This window comes from Patagioenas fasciata, chromosome Z (assembly GCF_037038585.1).
Source record: "Patagioenas fasciata isolate bPatFas1 chromosome Z, bPatFas1.hap1, whole genome shotgun sequence".
Taxonomy (NCBI): domain Eukaryota; kingdom Metazoa; phylum Chordata; class Aves; order Columbiformes; family Columbidae; genus Patagioenas; species Patagioenas fasciata.
In genome coordinates, this window is record NC_092560.1 from 20,221,829 (window position 1) to 20,241,881 (window position 20,053).

Here is a 20,053-nt window from a genome sequence, read left to right on the forward strand (position 1 = left end):
AGGCATCTGCAGAGCAGGGAGAGGGAGGAGAAGAATATGAGTTATTCATACAGGACGATTCTTTGGAAGATTTAAGTCTGGCTGAACCATGTTTATACAAGAAGATCAAAAAAATATGACTCTTTCCCAAAGTTTGAAAAAAAAAAAAAATTTTAGAAGTTACTTCAGGTGGAACGTAGAAAGTTTGGGCCACTCAAACATGACAATAAGGGAATCTTGACTCTTCTACAGTGTTAAATGTTAACATTTAGTAACTGAAAAAAAAAGTTTATTGTCTCTCTTCTTTCATGTGCAGGCACTATGGTTTTTTGGTATCCTCTGAAAAGATAACAAGGAGAGTGCATGTGAAACACATGTAGAAAAAAATGGGAACATCAGTAAATCTAAATATTGCAAAAACTGTATACCTGGATATGGACTAAATTTAAGCTAACCCCCTAACTTTTTCTGTAATATCAAGCCCATGCACAGGTTTCTTCCCATCAGCATGCTAAAAAAAAAAAAAAAATCATTTTAATGGAAATATACAGCTACTCTCACTCTTCACACAGGAAAGACACAGAGATATTTAAGTCTTCAGGTATATCTTCCAGACATTAACAAAACGGACCTAGGAAAAGCACGCATGAAATAAGTAATACATAGTTTGCCACATAACACTACATCAAGACTTAAAAACATCTTATACTGGAAATGTAGTTAGCATTAATCAGACTAAAATTCACATGAATACATCAAGCTTGTTACACAAGTCAACATGAGCTGTAGGATTTCAGAATCTTAAAGAAGTCTCCAAACTTTTCAGACTTGTCATGAAACTGCGCAAGACTATCCCAGCAGTCACTCGCACTTCAAAGGTTCAAAGAGAAACACACTTCACCATGTAAAAAAAAAAAAAACAAAAACAAAAACAAACAAACATATATACCTGCATGTCATCTTATCTGCTTCTGGACATATCTGCTTCTGGAAAACATGCTGATTTTTTTTAAAGCATGTATAAACAACACGATTTCACAAGTAGTCTAAGGAAAAAGGAAGTGCTTCTGTGAAGTAATATTATATTCTGACTAACCACAAGGTGATGCTATTGCACTTACTATTGAACTCCAACATTTTCTGTTATGAAGTGGATGACATGCTAAGTACACCCGATAGAGCACACTACAGACCTGCTAGAAAGCGAAGAGGATTCCTTTATCTCCATATTTTAGAGACAAGTTTCAATAGGTTAAGCTGACTTCACTTCCATGCCTAGCTCAGCATTTTCATAGCCAAGTTCAAAATCACAGTTCATGAAGTGCAGCCCTTCCAGCCAGGATTTGCATACATGCTTAGAATCTCATTTCTACGTACATATTAAGACCAAAATTAAATTAATTTTATCTAGCTTTCATTTTAGATCTTGGAATAAATATAGAAGTATTTAAAACAGGTCCATAAATACACAACACAAAAGATGGGAACACATTCGAAGTGATAATTTATATACACAGATCCTTCTGACATTTACCTGCCAAGTTTAAACCAATTAAGCTCTCAAGCAACAACTAAGGCAGTCAAGTCCATATTTAACATTTATTTACGTATTTTTAATTTGCTGGAATTTTATAACTATACATAAAACCTACAACTAGGGTGATGGGCAGGGCAACAGCTACAAAGGCAAAGTGGGAAAACAGAACATTTTTACTATTGAAAGCAGGTTAGGAGTTGATACCTAGTAGTGAATCTCATTTACCTTAGGAGTGAACAATTTTCAAGCTTTAATACATTTACCAGCCTAACACCTGCCTCTGCAGATTGTCTTCACTTCTGAGTATACATCCATGGACAGAGAACACAATGTCCCAAGCAATCCACTGCTCCTTTTGATCTGAGGCCACACATCACTTCAGATTGTACCTCTCCAACATTGCCCTTTTTATACAGTATTAAAGTCACTGGATGCAGCTTCTAGAAAACACTCTACAGAACATAACAGAAGACAAGTCCATTCTAAAGCCTGAACCTATCTCAGCCTACTGTCAGCCAGAACTCAGAACCAAAACTCCACACTTAGCCTGCTTTACCTGGCAACTTAAAAAGAAAACCTTATCTAAAAAACAGGTTTCTTCATAGCCTGTATCTAATCCTACTTTTTTAAGAAATGACTTTGAAAACTGAATCATGCTTCTGTTGGTTTGAGAGGGACCTTATGGTGTCTCCTCTTGGCTTTCCCTTCTTTTTTTTTTTTTTTTTTGTAAAGTATTCCTTTATGGTTCTCCTAACTGTTCCTTCAAAGTACTGCTCAACACAACCACAAAATTACTGGGGAGAGGAAGGAACTTCCTTTTTGTTCTTCATTCAGAGAAAATCCAGCTCAGTGAGATCCTTTTCCACTATCAGGGCTGCTGGTCATTGAGGAAACTCCTTTTGCAGCCCATGCACAGAAACACTACACATACACACACTACCCAATTTCTACTTCAGGTCTCATTATTGCACCTCTCTTTCCTGACCTTGCCTTCATACAAACAGCTGAAAAGTCAGCACATAGTACTTTTGGAATATGCATAATGAAGGGATTCTCTCTGTTTTTTTCTAAGAGCTGCTCGTACAGGTGCCATATAAAATGTAATCAACAGCACCCTAACGTCATGCTGTCAGAACTTCACTATCAAGCTGCCAGGGAAGGATTGCTTTGTGTCATCTGGGAAGACTGTCACTGTTTCAGGCTTGGAGCTGACCAGGTGGGAAGAATGCAGGGCTAATTTTCTACTGCTTGACCAATCCCAAGACCAACTGAGACAAGTCTGACACATCTTAAAGAAGAAAATAGGAATATAAAAAAATAAGTCTCACTGAATAAAGGAATCTCTTAGCAGCAATCTCTTCTCTGCATGTCATGCATATGAGTTAATGGCTATCAGCCTTAACAGAGCCTCTGCACTACACTTGTTTAAAAGCATAAAGGATAACTATAGCTGAATATAGTCTCGATTTTCTTCAGATGCTATTATTACATTGGTAACATAGAATGTAATTCAATTGTCAATTAGAGATTAAAATTTTTAAATTACAGTTGTGTAATTGTTTGGGTCCCTGTGGAGCAGGTAAAAGTTGACTATGTTAGCTCAGCACTTCTATACCGTATTACTACTAGATTTCTTTGACACATAAATGAGTTTTAAATGGTTTAACTGTAAAAAGAAGTGTAAGAAAAAGTTCATCTTTTTCTTATTTTTTACACATTTAATATCTAAGGGATTTATGCATACCAGTACAACTTAACTTGCTTTTTTTTTTCGTTAAATACAATGAAATTAACTATCTGAAGAACAGAGATCCACAGTCTAAAACAGATTATAAGGCCATCTCTTAGTATTAAATTATTTTTTTCTAACCAAATGGCAAAATTCCCCAAAGCAGTCATTTCTCATATGTGACATGGAGTGAAAATTGTACAATGCACAGCTGGAAATCCCATCATCACTATTTGGGTTCCTTGACAATGTGCAGTCTCCATATTATACAAATTATTTTCACGTTCAAAGGCTATTAGATGTCAGGCTGGGGGAGATAAGAAGGAAATGAAATCAGAAGCTACATGTTGAGTGTCCCTGATTTTACTAAATCAGCTGTGCATGACAGTGCAAATGCACTACCACTGTGCACTCATAACTTGGTTGAGGCATTTACCATAAAAATCGGCCACAACACATTCCTTTAGAACAAGAAAGACTATGACACAGTGTAACTTTATAAAGCCATATTCTTCAGAAATATTCTATAATATTTAGTAATCTGGGGGATTTTTTTTCCCCAAACAAGAAAAACCCCAACCCACCACACACTTTGCAGGAAAAATGTTCCAGTCATCACCTCACGCAACTTTTCAACTACTGATACATCATACCTGCAGAATACTTTCTAGTTTGGTTCTTTCCTTAAGTACCAATTCATATTCACTTTTGCAAGTTCTGCGGATATCATCCTTCTCACTTGTAAGTCTTTGATGTTGTTCCTGCCACTTCTGCTGAGCAATATGAAACATTTTCTCAGTCTCTGCCACTTTCTGATGAAGCTTTCCATTCAGCACTGTTGTTTAGAGAAAAAGAGAAAGAAAAAGGACAAGTAGCACTGCAAAGCATGTTCAGAAAAAAAAGTATAATGATCATCAGTTTTACTATGTATTGCAATATCCTGTAGAACATGGGAACATTAACACTTCCAACACTGGAGAGCATCACCCTCACTAGAAAGAAACAATCAATTTTTGTGTTCCTATAGCATCTTTCACACAAAGACATACAAATTCTTTAGAGACTTTTATAAATTAAAACACTTCTCCTGTTGGAAAAAAATAAAAACTTGAGATAACTCTTTCAATTAAGGTCCTTATAGCGCGTGCGACTTAATTTCGGATTTCTACAATGCTTGGCCAGTTATTTTCAAATGTCTATTTGAGATATATATATTAGACAGTATCAATTAATTTTGAGCTCAGTTTAAGTGACAGTAAAGATAGGCGTCTGCCCCATGAAAGCGATTATAGGAACACCTAAGGCAAGTTGGGCTATGAGAAAAGGCTTAGCTTTTCCAAGTAAACTTACTGCAGCTCAGGAAATGCCCTGAGACAGGGGAACGTTGTATATACTCTTCTGCAAAAGCTTAAATGCCATGGAAATGTTCATGGCCTGTGCCTAGTTATTTAAGCAGTTTGACTAGGGACTTCACTTTATTTTTAGGAACTAGCTTTCAGATGAAAGTACTTTGTATCAGCTTGTCATTTTGCTGAATACAGCTAGTTAGGTTGGCATTTAAGTGATCGCTACTTTCTAACGGATTTTTATTTGACATTCAACAGTTTTCTCCTATTTCTTCTGACTCAGAGGATAAAACAAACATAAGAGGCACATTAAGAAGGCACATTAAGATGGAGAATCAGTAGACACAATGATGAGAAAGGACTGTCAGACAGCAGAAAGTCAAGCCTCACTGAGAACAGCAGAAAAACAATCTGGATGAAACACTGAAAAGCACAAGCCACAAATGAGGCTTTCTGTCCCATAAGCTAAGTGAAAGTCACATCAAAGCACCAAATCCGGTGAAGAGGCTACAAGTGACCAGGGAAAACAATAGGCAGGTTATAAACTGCAAAAGGATCGAGAAGCAACACGACGATGATTTTATGCCTTTGGTACCTGTCACAGGAAAGGAAAAAAAAAAAAGGAAAAGGAAAAAGGAAAAAAAAAAAAAAAAGAAAAAGAAAAAGAAAAGAAAAAAAAAGGAAAAGGAAAAAGGGAAAAAAAAAAAAAAAGAAAAGGAAAAAAAAAAAGGAAACCAAAACAAACCCAAAACCAACCAAACAAAACAGTTTGAGGAATTCCAACAAATCTCATTTTCTGTCAGTTAACCTCTCCTACCCCATTTTCTTTCCCCTGTCCCCTTATACACTAGCCCAGTCCCTGCAGGGAGGTGACAGGCAGCACAGCAGCCTGGGGTCATTGTGCAGTGGTTCCTCCATCAGCAACAGCCCGCTGGAGTCCTGCCTCTCCGTACCTGCACAGGCGGTCACTGCTTTGGCCCCAGCCCCTGCTCAGACTGCTGCTCTGCTCCTGTCTCTCCCGCTCTTTTTTTTTTTTTTGTCTCTTCCTCTCCACATTTACCATCCCTTCTGAAACATGTTTTGGCAGAAGCATCATGCACTCTCCAGTGAGCAGTTCAGTGTCTGGTCATGGGTGGGTTTACCCATTGTAGTGCTGGCTGGTACCAGCACCAGGCAGAACCAGACCTGTTTCCTGTAGTCCAGGTTGCCCTGCAGAACCACACCCACCACCAGCTGTGATGTGCTGCCAGCTGTGCCTGATACTGCAGCCAATGAATACTCTAAAATATAAAGTGAGTCACAAAGTGAGATTTAAAGTATTTTCAAATGCACACAAAGACTACTCACTTGTAGACTGGCAAGCAAACTAGCAGTAAATGAGCATGCACAGGAAAAAATCAACTTTCCTCCAAGTGAGAAACTAGCCATTCAAGTCTCCTGCTTGCAGTCACAGGGGAATTTGCAAAGGGGAAGAGAATGACTTCTTCCGGTTTCCAATCTGTAAGATTTTGTTCTGTGTGTGTTCTCCAAAGGAGTGAAAAGTTCAGCTTTCTAATTATCTTCAAAACACCTGGTACTAGAAGTACTTGCAAGTTTTTTCGAGTGTCCTTCCATTCTTGAAAGGTTACAGTCTCCAGGAGGAGTGGTCTAAGCTATTCATGGATATCAAAGGTTCAACAAACTCACAAATACATCTCCCATACTAGATTAAAAAGTTTTTATATTTACTTAGGTAATTAAAAATGCACCTCACTTGTAAGAATGAGAAATATTTCTCTGTTGAGGGGGATCAAGGAAATTTGAGTTTCTGAATGAAAGACAAGTAGGAAAAAAATGTCTAGGTAAAAACCTTGCCTTCCACACACTACTGTCACAATATACATGTTCCATTACCTATAAAAAGAGAAACAAGGATGATAAGAAAAGGAACCAGACATAAGCCTGAAACCTTTGAAAATAAGAAAGAAGCATTATGACAAGAACTTCAGGAAAAAAAATAAAAAGTTGTTGGAGATAGTGCAAACAAATGAAGAGGAATGGACTTCTCTTTTTTAGCCCTGAAACAGAAAAGGATAAACTGCTGGACAGAGTCATAACCAGGATGCAGAGACGGCCATCATGATTACAATTCTGTACAACGACAGCAGCAAAAGAGGAAACAACAGAAGGTAAGGGGAAAGAGGAAAAAGGGCTGATCAGTTTAACAGGTTAGTTTTAATTCACTTGAGACAGCAAGAGTTTTGTAAACTCTTATAAGTTTACAAAAGCAGATGGATAAGTGATGAGAAAGACAACAGAAATCCAAGAAATACAAAAACTAGAAAAGTTAACTAAGTCCCTGCTTCTCATTTGTCTTCCTGACTTGAAACTCACTCAGCCTTTTCTCCCTGTTTGCTTTTTTGAAACTTACCTTGCAGTTCCACAAGTCTGTTTTTTGCATCACTTAACTCCTGTTCTGCAGCATACATTTTCAGACGAGCATCTTTCCTGGCAATTGCCAATTCATACTCCAGACTTTGTCGAACAGCCTCTCCTTTCTCAATTTCTGACCGTAATTTGACGATCTGGCTTTCACAGTTGGACAACTAGAAAATAAATGTTTCAGAAAACTGGCAACAGTGGTCCTTTGAAAGAATGCAACATGTTATGGAAATACACCTACAGAACATTTTAAATGATATTTTTAATTGCAGTAACAGCTGCCTTTTTCTTCTACTTGAATTTGAGATGTATCTTGCAAACGCACATTTATGCAGATTTTAAGTACTTTTACTGGGTTTTATGCAAACTGTTCCTATTCCTAGATGAATTTCATGTACCTTAAACATGCCCTTCCATTTTCCCAAAAATGCACTACCTTAGGAAAATAAAAACCATAATACCATCATCTTCCTGAACCTCAAAGGAAAAACTGCAGTAACAGAAGCATTATGTTCCACATGCTATTTCATGGTAACTTTCTTAAAATTTAACACTTAGAAAAAAGTCATGTTGGGATGGTAGACTATCAGACACCTAATAACTCAAAAGTATACATATGAACAGAAAACTTCATCCAAAAATGTTCAGTAATCAGAAATATATTAAATTTAACAGCAACAAACTAAGAATGGAAAATGCCTCAAAAAGTGAATTTATCCAGATTAGGAAACCTAGTCCAGTCATGAGTCCAAAGATCAAGCTAAAGCTATTTCAGTGCATGAAGGTGCAAAGTAAAACATGTATTTCTTCAGAACATGTACAAAGTAGCCCCTTCAATAATAGCTTTTGTAAGTAACTCAAGCATTTCTGTTATCTGTAACTATACAGTAAATGGATAGGGAAACAAACCCAGTGTCACGAGTAGTTTATCTGCTTAAAACGTAACCTGACTTTGCGGTGCAAACCACAGCACCAAAACGGTACAGAAGATCCTTATGCTCACTCAGCTTTCAAATTCTCAATGTAAGAGGTGGTTTGTTTGTGGTTCTTCTTTTTTGTGGGTTTGGTTTTGTTTTTTTATTGTGGTGGTGGTGTTTTAATCCAGATAATTCCAGAGATCCATTTTATAGGACCACCCCACAGCTGATGGGGCAATGGGAAAATAATTAATTAACTGCAGCACTGGAGCAACTCCTTGTGGGAAAAGCATAAATCTCTTAAGTTGGGTACACACCCCAATAACAAATGGATATGGAATGACAAACTTGGTTTATTGGCTGGATTTAGCCCAAAACAGATGAATGAGTACCCACATCACTGCCCCTAGCAACATGCTAAAAGCAGAATTGTTACCCATAGCAGTAACAATACTTCTGCACCAGCACAGTTTAAACCAGGACATTGGTTGCCAGATTGGCATTGGCATTAGCAAGTGTGAGAAGTGTTCCTAGTAGTAACAAATGAGAAGCTGATTACAACTACTGCTGTAGTCAGTGCCCACCTTTCCTTATGTATACCAGTGCAAAAACCAATATCCAAGCCAAAGAAAATGCTGTTTTCTTACTAGTACTTCATTTCAATACCAGTGTGCTACAATAGCATCAGGGAAAAACTTTATAGTGCAGGTAAATTCTTTCCCTTATGAATGAAATTCTCATTAACAAGTATGATGTTACTGACAAACACATCACCACATTTGTACATTACACATTGTTACAGCTACTGAAAAATGCAAATTTGCATGAGCCAAGACATTGTAAGACCACCAAAGGATATTCTAGATGAATCTGGTGTACACACAGAAAAATACTGTACTGGCTTTATGAGTTGCAAATGATTTCTGCAGAATTAAAATTATACTCTAAGACCCTGCCAAAAAAAGCATAAAGAAGAACTAAATAAGACATTTTTATAAGGCTAGATTCAAGCTGTGCCTTTTATTTATTTATGTCACCAGGCAATTTTATCTAACAAACTACTGGTAGTGGCAGTGACTCCTTTCCCTGCAAAAGATTTGCACTCTGCTCAGTGCAACTTTATCTATTAATGTGATAAGAGTTCCTAGGAACAGGTGTCAGAGGTCTGTATAGTGTCACCTTCCTCGATATTTTTCAGCTAATGACTGCGATTTTGATACACTATGCAACAGTGTTATTTTAATGAAACAAGATTACATTTATTCTAAGAGTAAAATAAAGCAAACAAAATAGTCCTTACTTCTTGATTGTGTTTAATGGTTAAGTCTAGTTTTTCCGTTTTAGCTTGACAGAGTTTCTTTCTCAGATCTTCCACAGTGTCCAGTTCTGATTCATTGCTGGTTTGTAGTGACTGTGACTCAGGCTTGGCATTATGTAAGCTGCAAAATATTAACATTTTCAAAAAACATGAGTATTCTTCTTAAGTTTAAATCCTCCCTTATTTCAATGATCACATTGTGAGCCCAAAGTTCTAAACATTCACTTCAGTAAAATTATGCCATGCAGTTGTCACCATACTATTGCCTTTTGAAAAAAACGTTATACAGAATTGCTTATTGTGCAAGATACAAGAGAAGTAGCAGTAGGAACTTAAAACAGGTATACACTGTTGATTCCTCAAAGTTGGTTTAAAATTAACATCGTTTTTATTATTTTTCATTACCTTTATTATTGACCAAAGAAACTCTCAGGATGCTTGCAGAAAAGCATTGCAATTACTTACATTAAAACAACTAGTAAGTTTTTGTTTGTCTCCCACACGCATTTTTTAACATGGATTAGCATCTCAAAACCACCTCTGTCATAAAACAAATGCATATACGTGCAACAAAAGAAAAAATCACTTGCCACGTTTTTTCTTCAACGATACATACATTTAAAATACACACAAGCAATTGATCACAAACACAATACAAAATAAACGTCCAGTCCTCTAAAATACCCAGTACCTTCATTTCCACTACTATTTCAGTTAAAAGAAAACCTACTTGGCAGTCAGCAGGATCAGCCCGTAAACACTCCATGCAATATTCATAGAATAGAAACAAGCTTTTATATGTAGAATGAAAAATTCTTATAGAAATACATATTTAATCAAAATAAACTATTTATTAATCTTGTGCAATTAATGTAACTTCAAACTGAACAACTTTTAAATTATTTCAGGAGTTAAAAATAAGTTTTCACATTATTTTATATATGTAAGTCTGGGTGCAATAATTAATTGCTCCACATAAAAGCACAAGTTGTCAGGACCACTAAATATGAAATATAATGTAAAGAGAAACATGACTAAATTAACCACAAAGTTGGCATCATTTCGTACAGAACTGAAAACATTAAAATAGCTTACCTTTGTCTACATGGAGTAAGTCTTAAGTATTAATTACAGAAACTACAGTCTACCAGGATTTAATGAGTTGTTTTTTCTAAATAAAAAATGACCACTTTATCCGTAGGTTTGCTCAGAGGCATCACCACCATTTTCCACAACTAAGAACTCTGACGATGTATGTTTTCTCGTATAAGTTGACAAGCAAAAAATACACAAATGTCATCAACAAGGGGAACAGTCATTTACATTAAGTGTTGACTTTAAAGACATTACTAAAGACAAAGGACAGTATTTCAGGTTAAAAAACGGTTAAAGCCTGTATGGTATGGGGGTCAATGGTTAAAGTATAAGTATGGAGAGGCTTGGTATTCTACTTCCACAAACCTGTCAAGGTAAGCGCCATGTCCTTACAACGGTGGAAGCAACCACCGGATGGTTGGAAACATATGCAGTACTCGATGCTACAGCCTGGAATACTATCTTGGGCCTTAAAAAGCAAGTCCTTTGGCAACACGGCACACCAGAAAGAATTGAGTCAGGCAATGGCACTCATTTCAGAAACAGTATTATGGACAATTGGGCCAAAAAACACGGTATTGAGTGGGTATATCACATTCCATATCATGCACCTGGGAAAACTGAAAGGTACAATGGTTTATTAAAAATTACACTAAAGGCACTGAGTGGTGGAACCTTTAAAAGCTGGGATTCACACTTGGCAAAAGCCACTTGGTTGGTCAACATTAGGGGATCAACCAATCGAGCCGGGCCTGCCCAATCAGAAATTCTTCATACTGCAGAAGGAGATAAAGTCCCTGCAGTACACATGAAAAATATGTTAGGAAAGGCAGTTACTCCTGCCTCAGGCAAAGCCAAGCCCATTCGTGGGATTGTTTTTGCCCAAGGGTCTGGCACCATTTGGTGGGTAATGCTTAAGGATTAAGAAGTTCAGTGTATATCTCAAGGGGATTTGATTTTAGGTGAGGATATTCAATACTGAACTGCATGATGTTAATCGTTACATGATGCTATATGCCATACTAACACTGTTCAATGTCTTTCAGATCAAGACAGTGATGATGAAACCAGAGCTAGCTTCTTCGAGTGGCACCTGACAACTTCTTCGAAGTTGATGTCTTTAACCCACAAACTGTGGGCATGAGATGCACTAGATATACCATTTTTCCTGCCCTGGGAGACTGTTGTGATAAATGAAGCTTAAAGTCATTAACTAAATGAACTTAATGAACTTATCAAAAGGACGGTCCATGGACTAAGACAGTGATGAATTACATCTATGTATATATGTACATATATGTATATGTGTGTATATATATATATATATATATATATATATATATATATATATATATATGGTAGTAGTAACTAATTAGATTGTATTGATAAGGTCTAAGCATGCCATGAACGGTATGTAATAAGGGGTGGAATGTCCCGGTTTTGTTAAAAACAAGACCAGCCTCTCTTTTAGTGAATTTTTTTTTCAGCTAAGCCCATCTTAGTAACTGCACTTTTCTGAAGTTGGATACATGTTTTGGTAGACATAGCAATGGAATGCAAGGTCACTGATAGTGATGCATGTCCCGTAAGTGACAGGGGCAAGGAGAAGCAAACTGAACAGGTGACTAAAACTGACCACCTAAGTATTCCATCCCATTCACATGATACTTCATATAAAAGTGGAAGATCACGAGGGTCTTGTTCCTTTTTCTCTTCTTCGACTCTGACTGACATCTGGGAAGGACCCTGCCTGCTGTCCCTGCAAACCTGAGGCCTAGTGAAAGACCCAGCATCCTTGAATCCAGTTCCGGTTTGCTGCAGAGTCCAACCCAGGACTTCCGGGTGCCTGCCCTGCTGGCTGGAGCAGCAGCTGCTGAGTTGCTGGGAATTCCAAGATTGGGTTTGTATATTTTTGTATTATTTTCTATATTTTATTAGTAGCATTAATAAAACATTTTAAATTCTTTCCAACTTGCAAGTCCTCTCTCTTTTGCCTCTCCTTGCCCTCCTATTGCCCTTACTTAGTGGGAGGGGGGCCTAAGGGGGGTGGTGCGGGAAGCGGATGGGTTAACAAAGCAGCTGCTACAGTTTGTTGTCGCCCTGCAATCAAACCTTGACAACAAGCTTAATTGTGGATATCATATAACAGCTTTGGTAGACCTTTATTTTTCTGGGGCTGGGAAAAACAGAGATGAGAGAAAAGAAAGTCATCTTATTCAGAGACGGTAGAAGAAGTATCCATCCCAACTAAAGATAGCTAAAGGCCAGATAGCACCAAAGTTAGTAAAGCACAGGTTAGGGATTAAAACAGAACCCCAACTAAAACTGGGGAGGACTAGGGCAAAGAAACAAGGGTTATGGAAAGGGTAAGCATTTTGTCAGTTTGCAGGCAGCGGGGAGGCCATTTAGCTTCTGTAAACCTGGTTTAATACCTCTTGTATGGATAGCACACTGAATGCAAAAACGGAATAAGTGCTTTTTGTAAAGTCAATAAAAAACACCTTTAAATCTTAAGTAAATTACATCGGTTTGTATGGCAATTAGCTTTCAAGAAAACAGTTCCTTCCAATTCCTCTCTTAATTATCCAGGAAAAAAAAAAAAGAGCACAATGAAGATATCTACACAATAAAACTTAATCAATGGAAAACTTAACTCTGTGATTAACTGTTCGGCTTAACTGAACCAGTGGGGAGAGTGAGGGGGAAAAAAAAACACACACACAAGTGACAAAACATCACAAGTAACAGAAAATCAGGGACATTATAGAAATAAAAATGTGCATAAGTGCATTAAGACACAACAATAACTACTAGGAAAAAAACATTAAACAACTTTTTAAAAGAATATTTTCTGCACAGCTTCTAAACTCACAATGACATTACTGAAAAATTGAAAATACACAACTGAAATCCCTATTTTTTTTCTTAGTATAGAATCAAATTGAAACAGCTACTTTAAAAGAAAAAAGAAAAACAACTGAGGGAATATTACTGTGTTAACCATTTAATTAATTTGTCTGCTCAAACATTTTTAAATTAAATAGAGATTGGTCTTAAGAATTCTTATTTCTGTGATGTTTTCTTTAATCATTGTAGTGTCATCAGAACATGCAATACTTTATGAAAGCTTCACACTACCTATTACAAGTAGAAGTGTTACAGCATAAAGCTCTCAGAAGCTTAAATCGAAGACAAAACAACCACACAAAATCTTTGTAAAGTTTCACAGCACGCATGATTTGCAGACTAAAGGAATTCAGAGAATGTTTTGTACTTCCATTTTCATATATTACTACTTCATCAACCAGTGGTTTTGAACGTATTTTACCAAATACGGCAAGGGTGTCAAACTCATTTTCCCTGGGAGTCACATCAGCCTCACAGTTGCCTTCAAACGGTCGAACGTAATTTTAGGACTGTATGAGTGCAGGAGTAGTTACGAAACTACAGTTTTTCTCTAAGCCACCTTTTTTAGTAGTATTTTAAGATTCTTCAAGAAAGCATATCAGAAAGCAAAACAGTTTTTGAGAATGACATTTTGTAACTCAAAAACTTCAAATTCATATTCAGTTCACAAGTCAGCTAGTTACAGTGAACATAAAACACTGCAGAAAAGGTTTTTCACTAGCTTTTTTCCTACATCTGGCAGAAAACAGAGTAATTTCATAACAGAGAGAAATTTCATTTCATGTATTATCTAGTAGTGGAATCTTGCTAAAATTCCCCAGCTGAAGTAGTCAGACGCCTGATTTCCTAACCAACATTCATATTAATGGAATTTTGCTGTTTCTAGATATAACTGACGAATTTGTATAATCGGACTTTAAACAGTGACAAGAAGCTCTCACAGTTCCTCTACCACCTCAACTAATGCAGTGTTCCAAATTTCAGACATGAACTCCCTCTATGTCACATCTCCTACAGTTGTGTGGGAATTCTTGCACACGGGATGGACACTATGCACCCCTTCAAGTATGTAATTTAATCTGTTGACTACATGGACACGGCACAGCCTGCATATATCACACCATATCTCATTCTTTTCAGTCTGAATTATGTAATTTCAGGTCTTAAAAAACAAGCCACGAAAACATGAACCACCTTACTAGACTTGAAAATACAGAAGTGAAGCTCACCATTTAGCTTCCGTGGCAGCGTAGCTGACCGAAGCAGACAAACTCATGATGTTCAATATGCAGCTTTTTACGAATGGAGAATGAACATCATCTTTGACCATATAATACTTCTAGTTGACAAGCTTCAGAGAATACTCTTTTGCATATCATAAAAAAATCGAACCCTGTAATAGAGACATGCTTTAGTTTATCTGGAAACATAATAAAAGAACAATTTGTTAACATTCACAAAGAGTTAGCAAACAGTGTTGTGTGAACCATTACCACTAACTGTAATTTGACATCAGTTTTAGTCAGAATTGTGCTGGTAGTCCTCTAAGCCTGAATACTGTAGACCAAAAAGAAATAGATAGAACATCCACTGCCAGGGGTTTCACAAGTATGTCAATACAAAATGTGATGTTTGCATAGACTGCTGCCCTTACATTCTCAGTTCTCCTAACAGGATCATAAACTCCTTTTTTCTATTTAAAAGAATTCTAGGGGAGATACATGCACGTACTATGATTTTTTAAGTAGGTCGATATCCAAGATTCGCTGTCTAATAGTGGCCTTTAACATAGCAAGTCTAACTGTTTCATAAACCTGGAATTTTCTTCTTGAGCATATTTTTATTTTATTAGAAATATCAGCAATATTTAGGGGTATATGGGAAGAATATTAAATTCAATTATAACTCAGCTCATCTGTAAAAGAAACTTGCTAATTTAATGTTACTAATGAAAATAAATCAATATAGATAACGTATTTATAACATTGACCTTAAAAAAACCTCCAAGATGTAATTCGAGTTGAAGATCAAGCTCATAAATGAATTATTTCCATTAATTAAAGCAAGGTAACAGGAAGAACAAGCTCTACTCAACCATCAAGATTAATAAGCCATGAAGGTTTGCTTCAGAACTCCACAGCAGATGGACATTCTACTAAAGTCCAAAACAAGAAACTAGTCTGAACTCCATCTTTATCATCTCTGGCTTGTAGCCACGTGTTTCCTATAACTTATTTCTGTCTGACCAAACATAGAAGTACTTGGTGTATTAACTATAAACTGATGTCTTTCATTTCAATAGCTAATAATCTCCACTAGAAATATGGAAAAGAAAAAAAAATGCATTTCTGCTTCAAACTATAATTTGAATAGAACATGCAAGAAGAATAAATGTATTCTTTCTAAAAGCTTTTTCTTTTATTTTTTCAGAAAAGCACAACAACTGGTGCCCAGGATTATCAGGCTGCTTTTTTTTCAAACATGTAGTTATTCCAAAGTATCTTCAAAATAAAGTGGAGTAATATGGGAAGAAAAGTCCAATGAAGATGAACAGTTTGCTTCAGTTTCATAATAAAGAAAAACTGAAAGTATCATTTGTGATTCTTAAAATCTATTCATCACAATTCACCTTGGTACACATGTTCATAAGCCCCAAAACACATAACTATCATAAAACTATCACTCACACTCCTAGAGACATAATACAGCTTTCTTTCCATCTCAACTGAGAAAATAGTTGAAGACCTGATTTTCAAAGTATAGACAAGTCTGTGGTACAACTGCTAGGCCCATCAAATTACTAGTAACTTGCAAACTAAAAACTTTAACTTTACACGTGAGAAGAACAATCCTGACAGAGTGTTTGTAGCATTGTACTCAACAAAGACCAATTGCCTGGATAAAAAGTTGTGAGATCAGGATATAGGAAACTATATAAATTGTGCTCAGTTTTCACATTAAGATGTAGATCAGAACTCTGAAAAACTAGTTTTTCACACTATCCTTTTAAGTTTTATTGCAACCTACACCGAAATCTCATAGTGTACAGTAGAAAAAAAAAAAAAATAGGCATAACTTTATCAGAAAACTGCTTCTTCACCTGAAAAATAGAATTCGCTAACTCTACTCAACAAAAAATAGCTGCATTAAAAATATTGTAGTCTTCCAGGATAATCAAAATGTACTGTCACATCCACATCATTCTGCAGTTTTAAAACTTACTGAAACTACCCTGCAGTTACACAGACGTTAAAAAAAAAAAAAAAAATCTAAAGAATGTTTTCTGTGAATGCTAACGACTTTGAATACGCAACCTTCTTCTGTTAAGAAAGGTATCAATAGCTAGTTTGTTACCACACAAATGGACACACTCCAAAAGCATGCTATTTCATTTACAAAAAAAAAAAAAAGTATTTGAGTGGCATGGAAACACTACTTCTTCGAGAACTTAATACATTTGATGGGGTTTACCTACAAAACTTGTGTCATGTTCTCCTCATGAACTTCTGAATACACATAGAACATACTAACTTAGAATCATAGAATCATTTTGGTTGGAAGAGACCCTCAGGATCATCAAGTCCAAACACAACCTAACCTAACTCTAGCACTAAACCATGTCCCTGAGAACCCCATTTAAATGCTTTTTAAACACCTCCAGAGATGGTGACTCAACCTCTTCCCTGGGCAGCCTGTTCCAAGGCCTGACAACCCCTTCCGTGAACAATTTTTTCCTAACATCCAATCTGAACCTCCCCTGGTGCAACTTAAGGCTATTTCCTCTCATCCTATCACTTTCTACTTGGGAGAAGACACCAACACCCTCCATGCTACAACCTCCTTTCAGGTAGTTGTAGAGAGTGATAAGGTCTCCCCTCAGCCTCCTTTTCTCCAGACTAAACAGCTCCAGTTCCCTCAATCACTCTCCAACTTCAGCAAGGCCACTGATTTAGATTGGATACAAGGAAGACATTCTTCACCGTGAGGGTGGGAGGCACTGGCACAGGCTGCCCCGAGAGGCTGTGGGTGTCCCATCCCTGGCGGTGTTCAAGACCAGGCCGGACGGGGCTTCGAGCAACCTGGATCAGAGGAAGCTGTCACTGCACACGGTGTGGGGGGGGGGGTGTGGAACTAAAAGATCCTTAAGGTCTCTTCCAACCCAAACCATCCTCTGATTGAGACTAGTCACCATAAATGTAATCATGGCATTAAGATTTACTTTAATACACACAAAGCCAGGCGTAACTACATATCTGCACTGGAGTCTATAAAAACTCACCAGCAGTTGTTTCGGCTGAAAGAATCACTAGATTTTCGTTAACGCAGGTCAGAAATTTTACGCAAGCTAAAAGTCACAGCAGCACCGTGCCTTGCCTGCGCTCACACCGGGACACCGCTCGCTCCAGCACACGCGGTACCGGGGTCCGCCGGCGTACCTGGCAGCCCGGACCGACGCGCCGGCGGCAGCTCAGCACGGGGCTCCAGCGACACCCCGGCGCCGCTGCAGGAGGTCACCAAAACACCGCGGCCGGCGGGAACCGAGCACGGCGCTCCCTCGGCGCGGACGGGCGCTCCGTCCACACAGCGCCGCCAGCAGAGCGGCCCCCAGGCCCTCCCGCCGCCTCGGCTGAGCAGCAGGCAGCCTGCAGCCGCTGGAGGCCGGGCAGAGGGGCTAGCGGTGCCGCGGCAGGCGGCCCCTGGCACTCCGGACGCGTCCGGGCCGATCCGAGCCGTGTGCGAGGCGCGGTCCCAGCACTGCGCGGGGCGCCGGACCGGGCGGTCGCTAGGGCCCGGGGGAAGGACGCAGCCACGCCCCGCCCCGCCCCGCCGCGCGCGGGGCCACCAGAACGGCTTCCGGCCGTGGGGAACGTAGCGCGGGCGAGCGCGCGCAGGGCCCTAGCAACGCCGCCGCTGGGCGCCGGCGCGCGTGGCGCATGCGCCGAGCGGGAGCTGGGGCGGGGGGGTCTCACCCCGCCGGGTGTCGCCGGAGGTTCCGGACGCGCCTTCCCGCCGCCCGAGCCGGGGCGCCGCCGCGGCAGCCTGCGGCCTGTCCTTGCCCACCCGCCGGCCGGGGTGGTTCCAGCCTTCCGGGAGGAGGAGCCGCAGTGCTGGCGGCCTGCGCGGGGCGGGCGGCAGTGCTGGGGGAGCCGAGGCGAGGCGCCCGGCTCCCCCGCGGTGTTTGCTGCCGGCTTGCCGTTTCCCTGAGGACTTGCGGCTCGTCCCATTCAAGCGCGGCTCCGGAACCACTGGAGCTTCTGTGTGTACGCACGTCTCAGCCAGCGCGGGCTGTCCCCAGCCAGGCCGCTCCGCACCAGGCGCGCTGACACGGGGACATGTTTGCAGCTGGGCAACCGCGGTCGTGCTTTAGGAGTTTTGAGTCCCTAAAATAGGTAATAGGGAACGTGTGTATAGAGAGCTAAACTGAACAACTAATGTGAGACTTGGATATCTTCAAATACAAGGCAGCACATTCTTCACCCAGATGATCAAGAAAAACAAACGGGTAATGATTTTGAAAGACTTGCAAAATCGCAACACAGGGAGGTGGGTAACAAGGTTATCTGGGCTGCCCTTCTGTTTGCCTCACTGCACAAACGGGAAGGTTCTTGTGAAACATCTCACCTGAGAAATTTTAAGCCTCATATATAACAATATGTGATGTCAAACAACAACAGCACAAGCAGCTGAATCAAATGCACCCTACAATGTCCTAGGAAAGTCGACAAGGTGTTCTGGTAAGTGTGTCACAGGCTGAAGGGAATTAAAACCATTTTAGGTTAACATGTTAAATTGCTACCACTGATATTGTCATGAGTAGATACACATTAAGATGTTAGTAACAATTTGAAAGGTACTTTTTAGACATACTCTTTTACTGTTGATATGTGACCTGAATTTCCAGAGGGCATGAGAGATCTGTGTCCTGTTGCATAAGTAACATTGTATTAAAGTTGTCACCAACCACACTTGCAAAAGCACCAGTATGACAGTCTCAGAGGAAAACACTGGTCTGCAGCTGAAGAAGAAAAATGTATCACAATGTCCTCAGATTACCAGGTTATATAGGAAAATATATAATGCACAAACTACTGGGTTAATCTTAGAAAACATGCAATTCAGAAATGACCAGATTATTTAAGAACACCAACTCCAGAAGATAAACAAGTCACTGAAAAGACAACCATATACTAATGGACAGTACACAGAATAGGCACATATGGAAACACAGGGAAAAAAAAAAAAATCTTGTGTGGGGAAACTCAAATATCGTTGCCTATAGGAGGGAGTGCATAATTTAACTGTTATCAAAGCTGGCCTCAAGTAATAGTGTGGGTAGAGACGTGAAGATTGGACACAGAAGACTAGCAAGGTTATGCAACTAAGTTGTGTAAGGTGCTGCATTTCTTCAGCACGGGATACACAGCACCCATCTGTCTGACAGACTGCATGTGCTCTGCCACTGCTTGTGTAAGTTTTGCTTTCTTATCATCACAGGGAGCTGTCCTGCATTACCTGTCCTCAGGTTTTCTAGGTTGTGTTTAGCCTGGTAACCCACTCTCCAGCTTTGGTATAACTTTTTAATCTGGATGCAACAGCTGGAAACAAACAGAATGAAGTCTTAACCTTTCTTTAACTCAGACTTTTTAATCTACAGGTTTCAGGTTTTACAATGTCAAAAAATCTACAAAGAAATACTATCAGTTTAAGTATATATATATATTTATATTTATAAAAATCCTTAGGGTTTTTCTTCTAATTGGATTTCCCCAATAGGAGCAAAATTACACTAAAGGTAGCTATTTA

At 39.0% G+C, this 20,053-nt stretch overlaps 1 protein-coding gene across 8 annotated transcripts in view; it reads right to left on the minus strand.

The window, feature by feature from the left end:
- Positions 1-18,047, minus strand: part of CCDC171 (coiled-coil domain containing 171) — a 161,409-nt gene extending 143,362 nt beyond the window's left edge. For 4 of the 8 annotated variants that reach the window (XM_071802754.1, XM_071802750.1, XM_071802749.1 and 1 more), the window contains exons 1-5: positions 17,529-18,047; positions 14,479-14,642; positions 9,230-9,368; positions 7,002-7,176; positions 3,899-4,080 (exon numbers count right to left, since the gene is read on the minus strand). In XM_071802754.1, coding sequence (XP_071658855.1) covers positions 3,899-4,080; positions 7,002-7,176; positions 9,230-9,368; positions 14,479-14,579 — 597 coding nt within the window. In that variant the 5' untranslated portion in view covers positions 14,580-14,642; positions 17,529-18,047. The remainder of the gene's footprint in view (positions 1-3,898; positions 4,081-7,001; positions 7,177-9,229; positions 9,369-14,478; positions 14,643-17,528) is intronic. The other 4 variants (XM_071802752.1, XM_071802755.1, XM_065861282.2 and 1 more) reach the window with 3 other exon arrangements.
- Between the last annotated feature and the right edge of the window lie 2,006 nt (positions 18,048-20,053).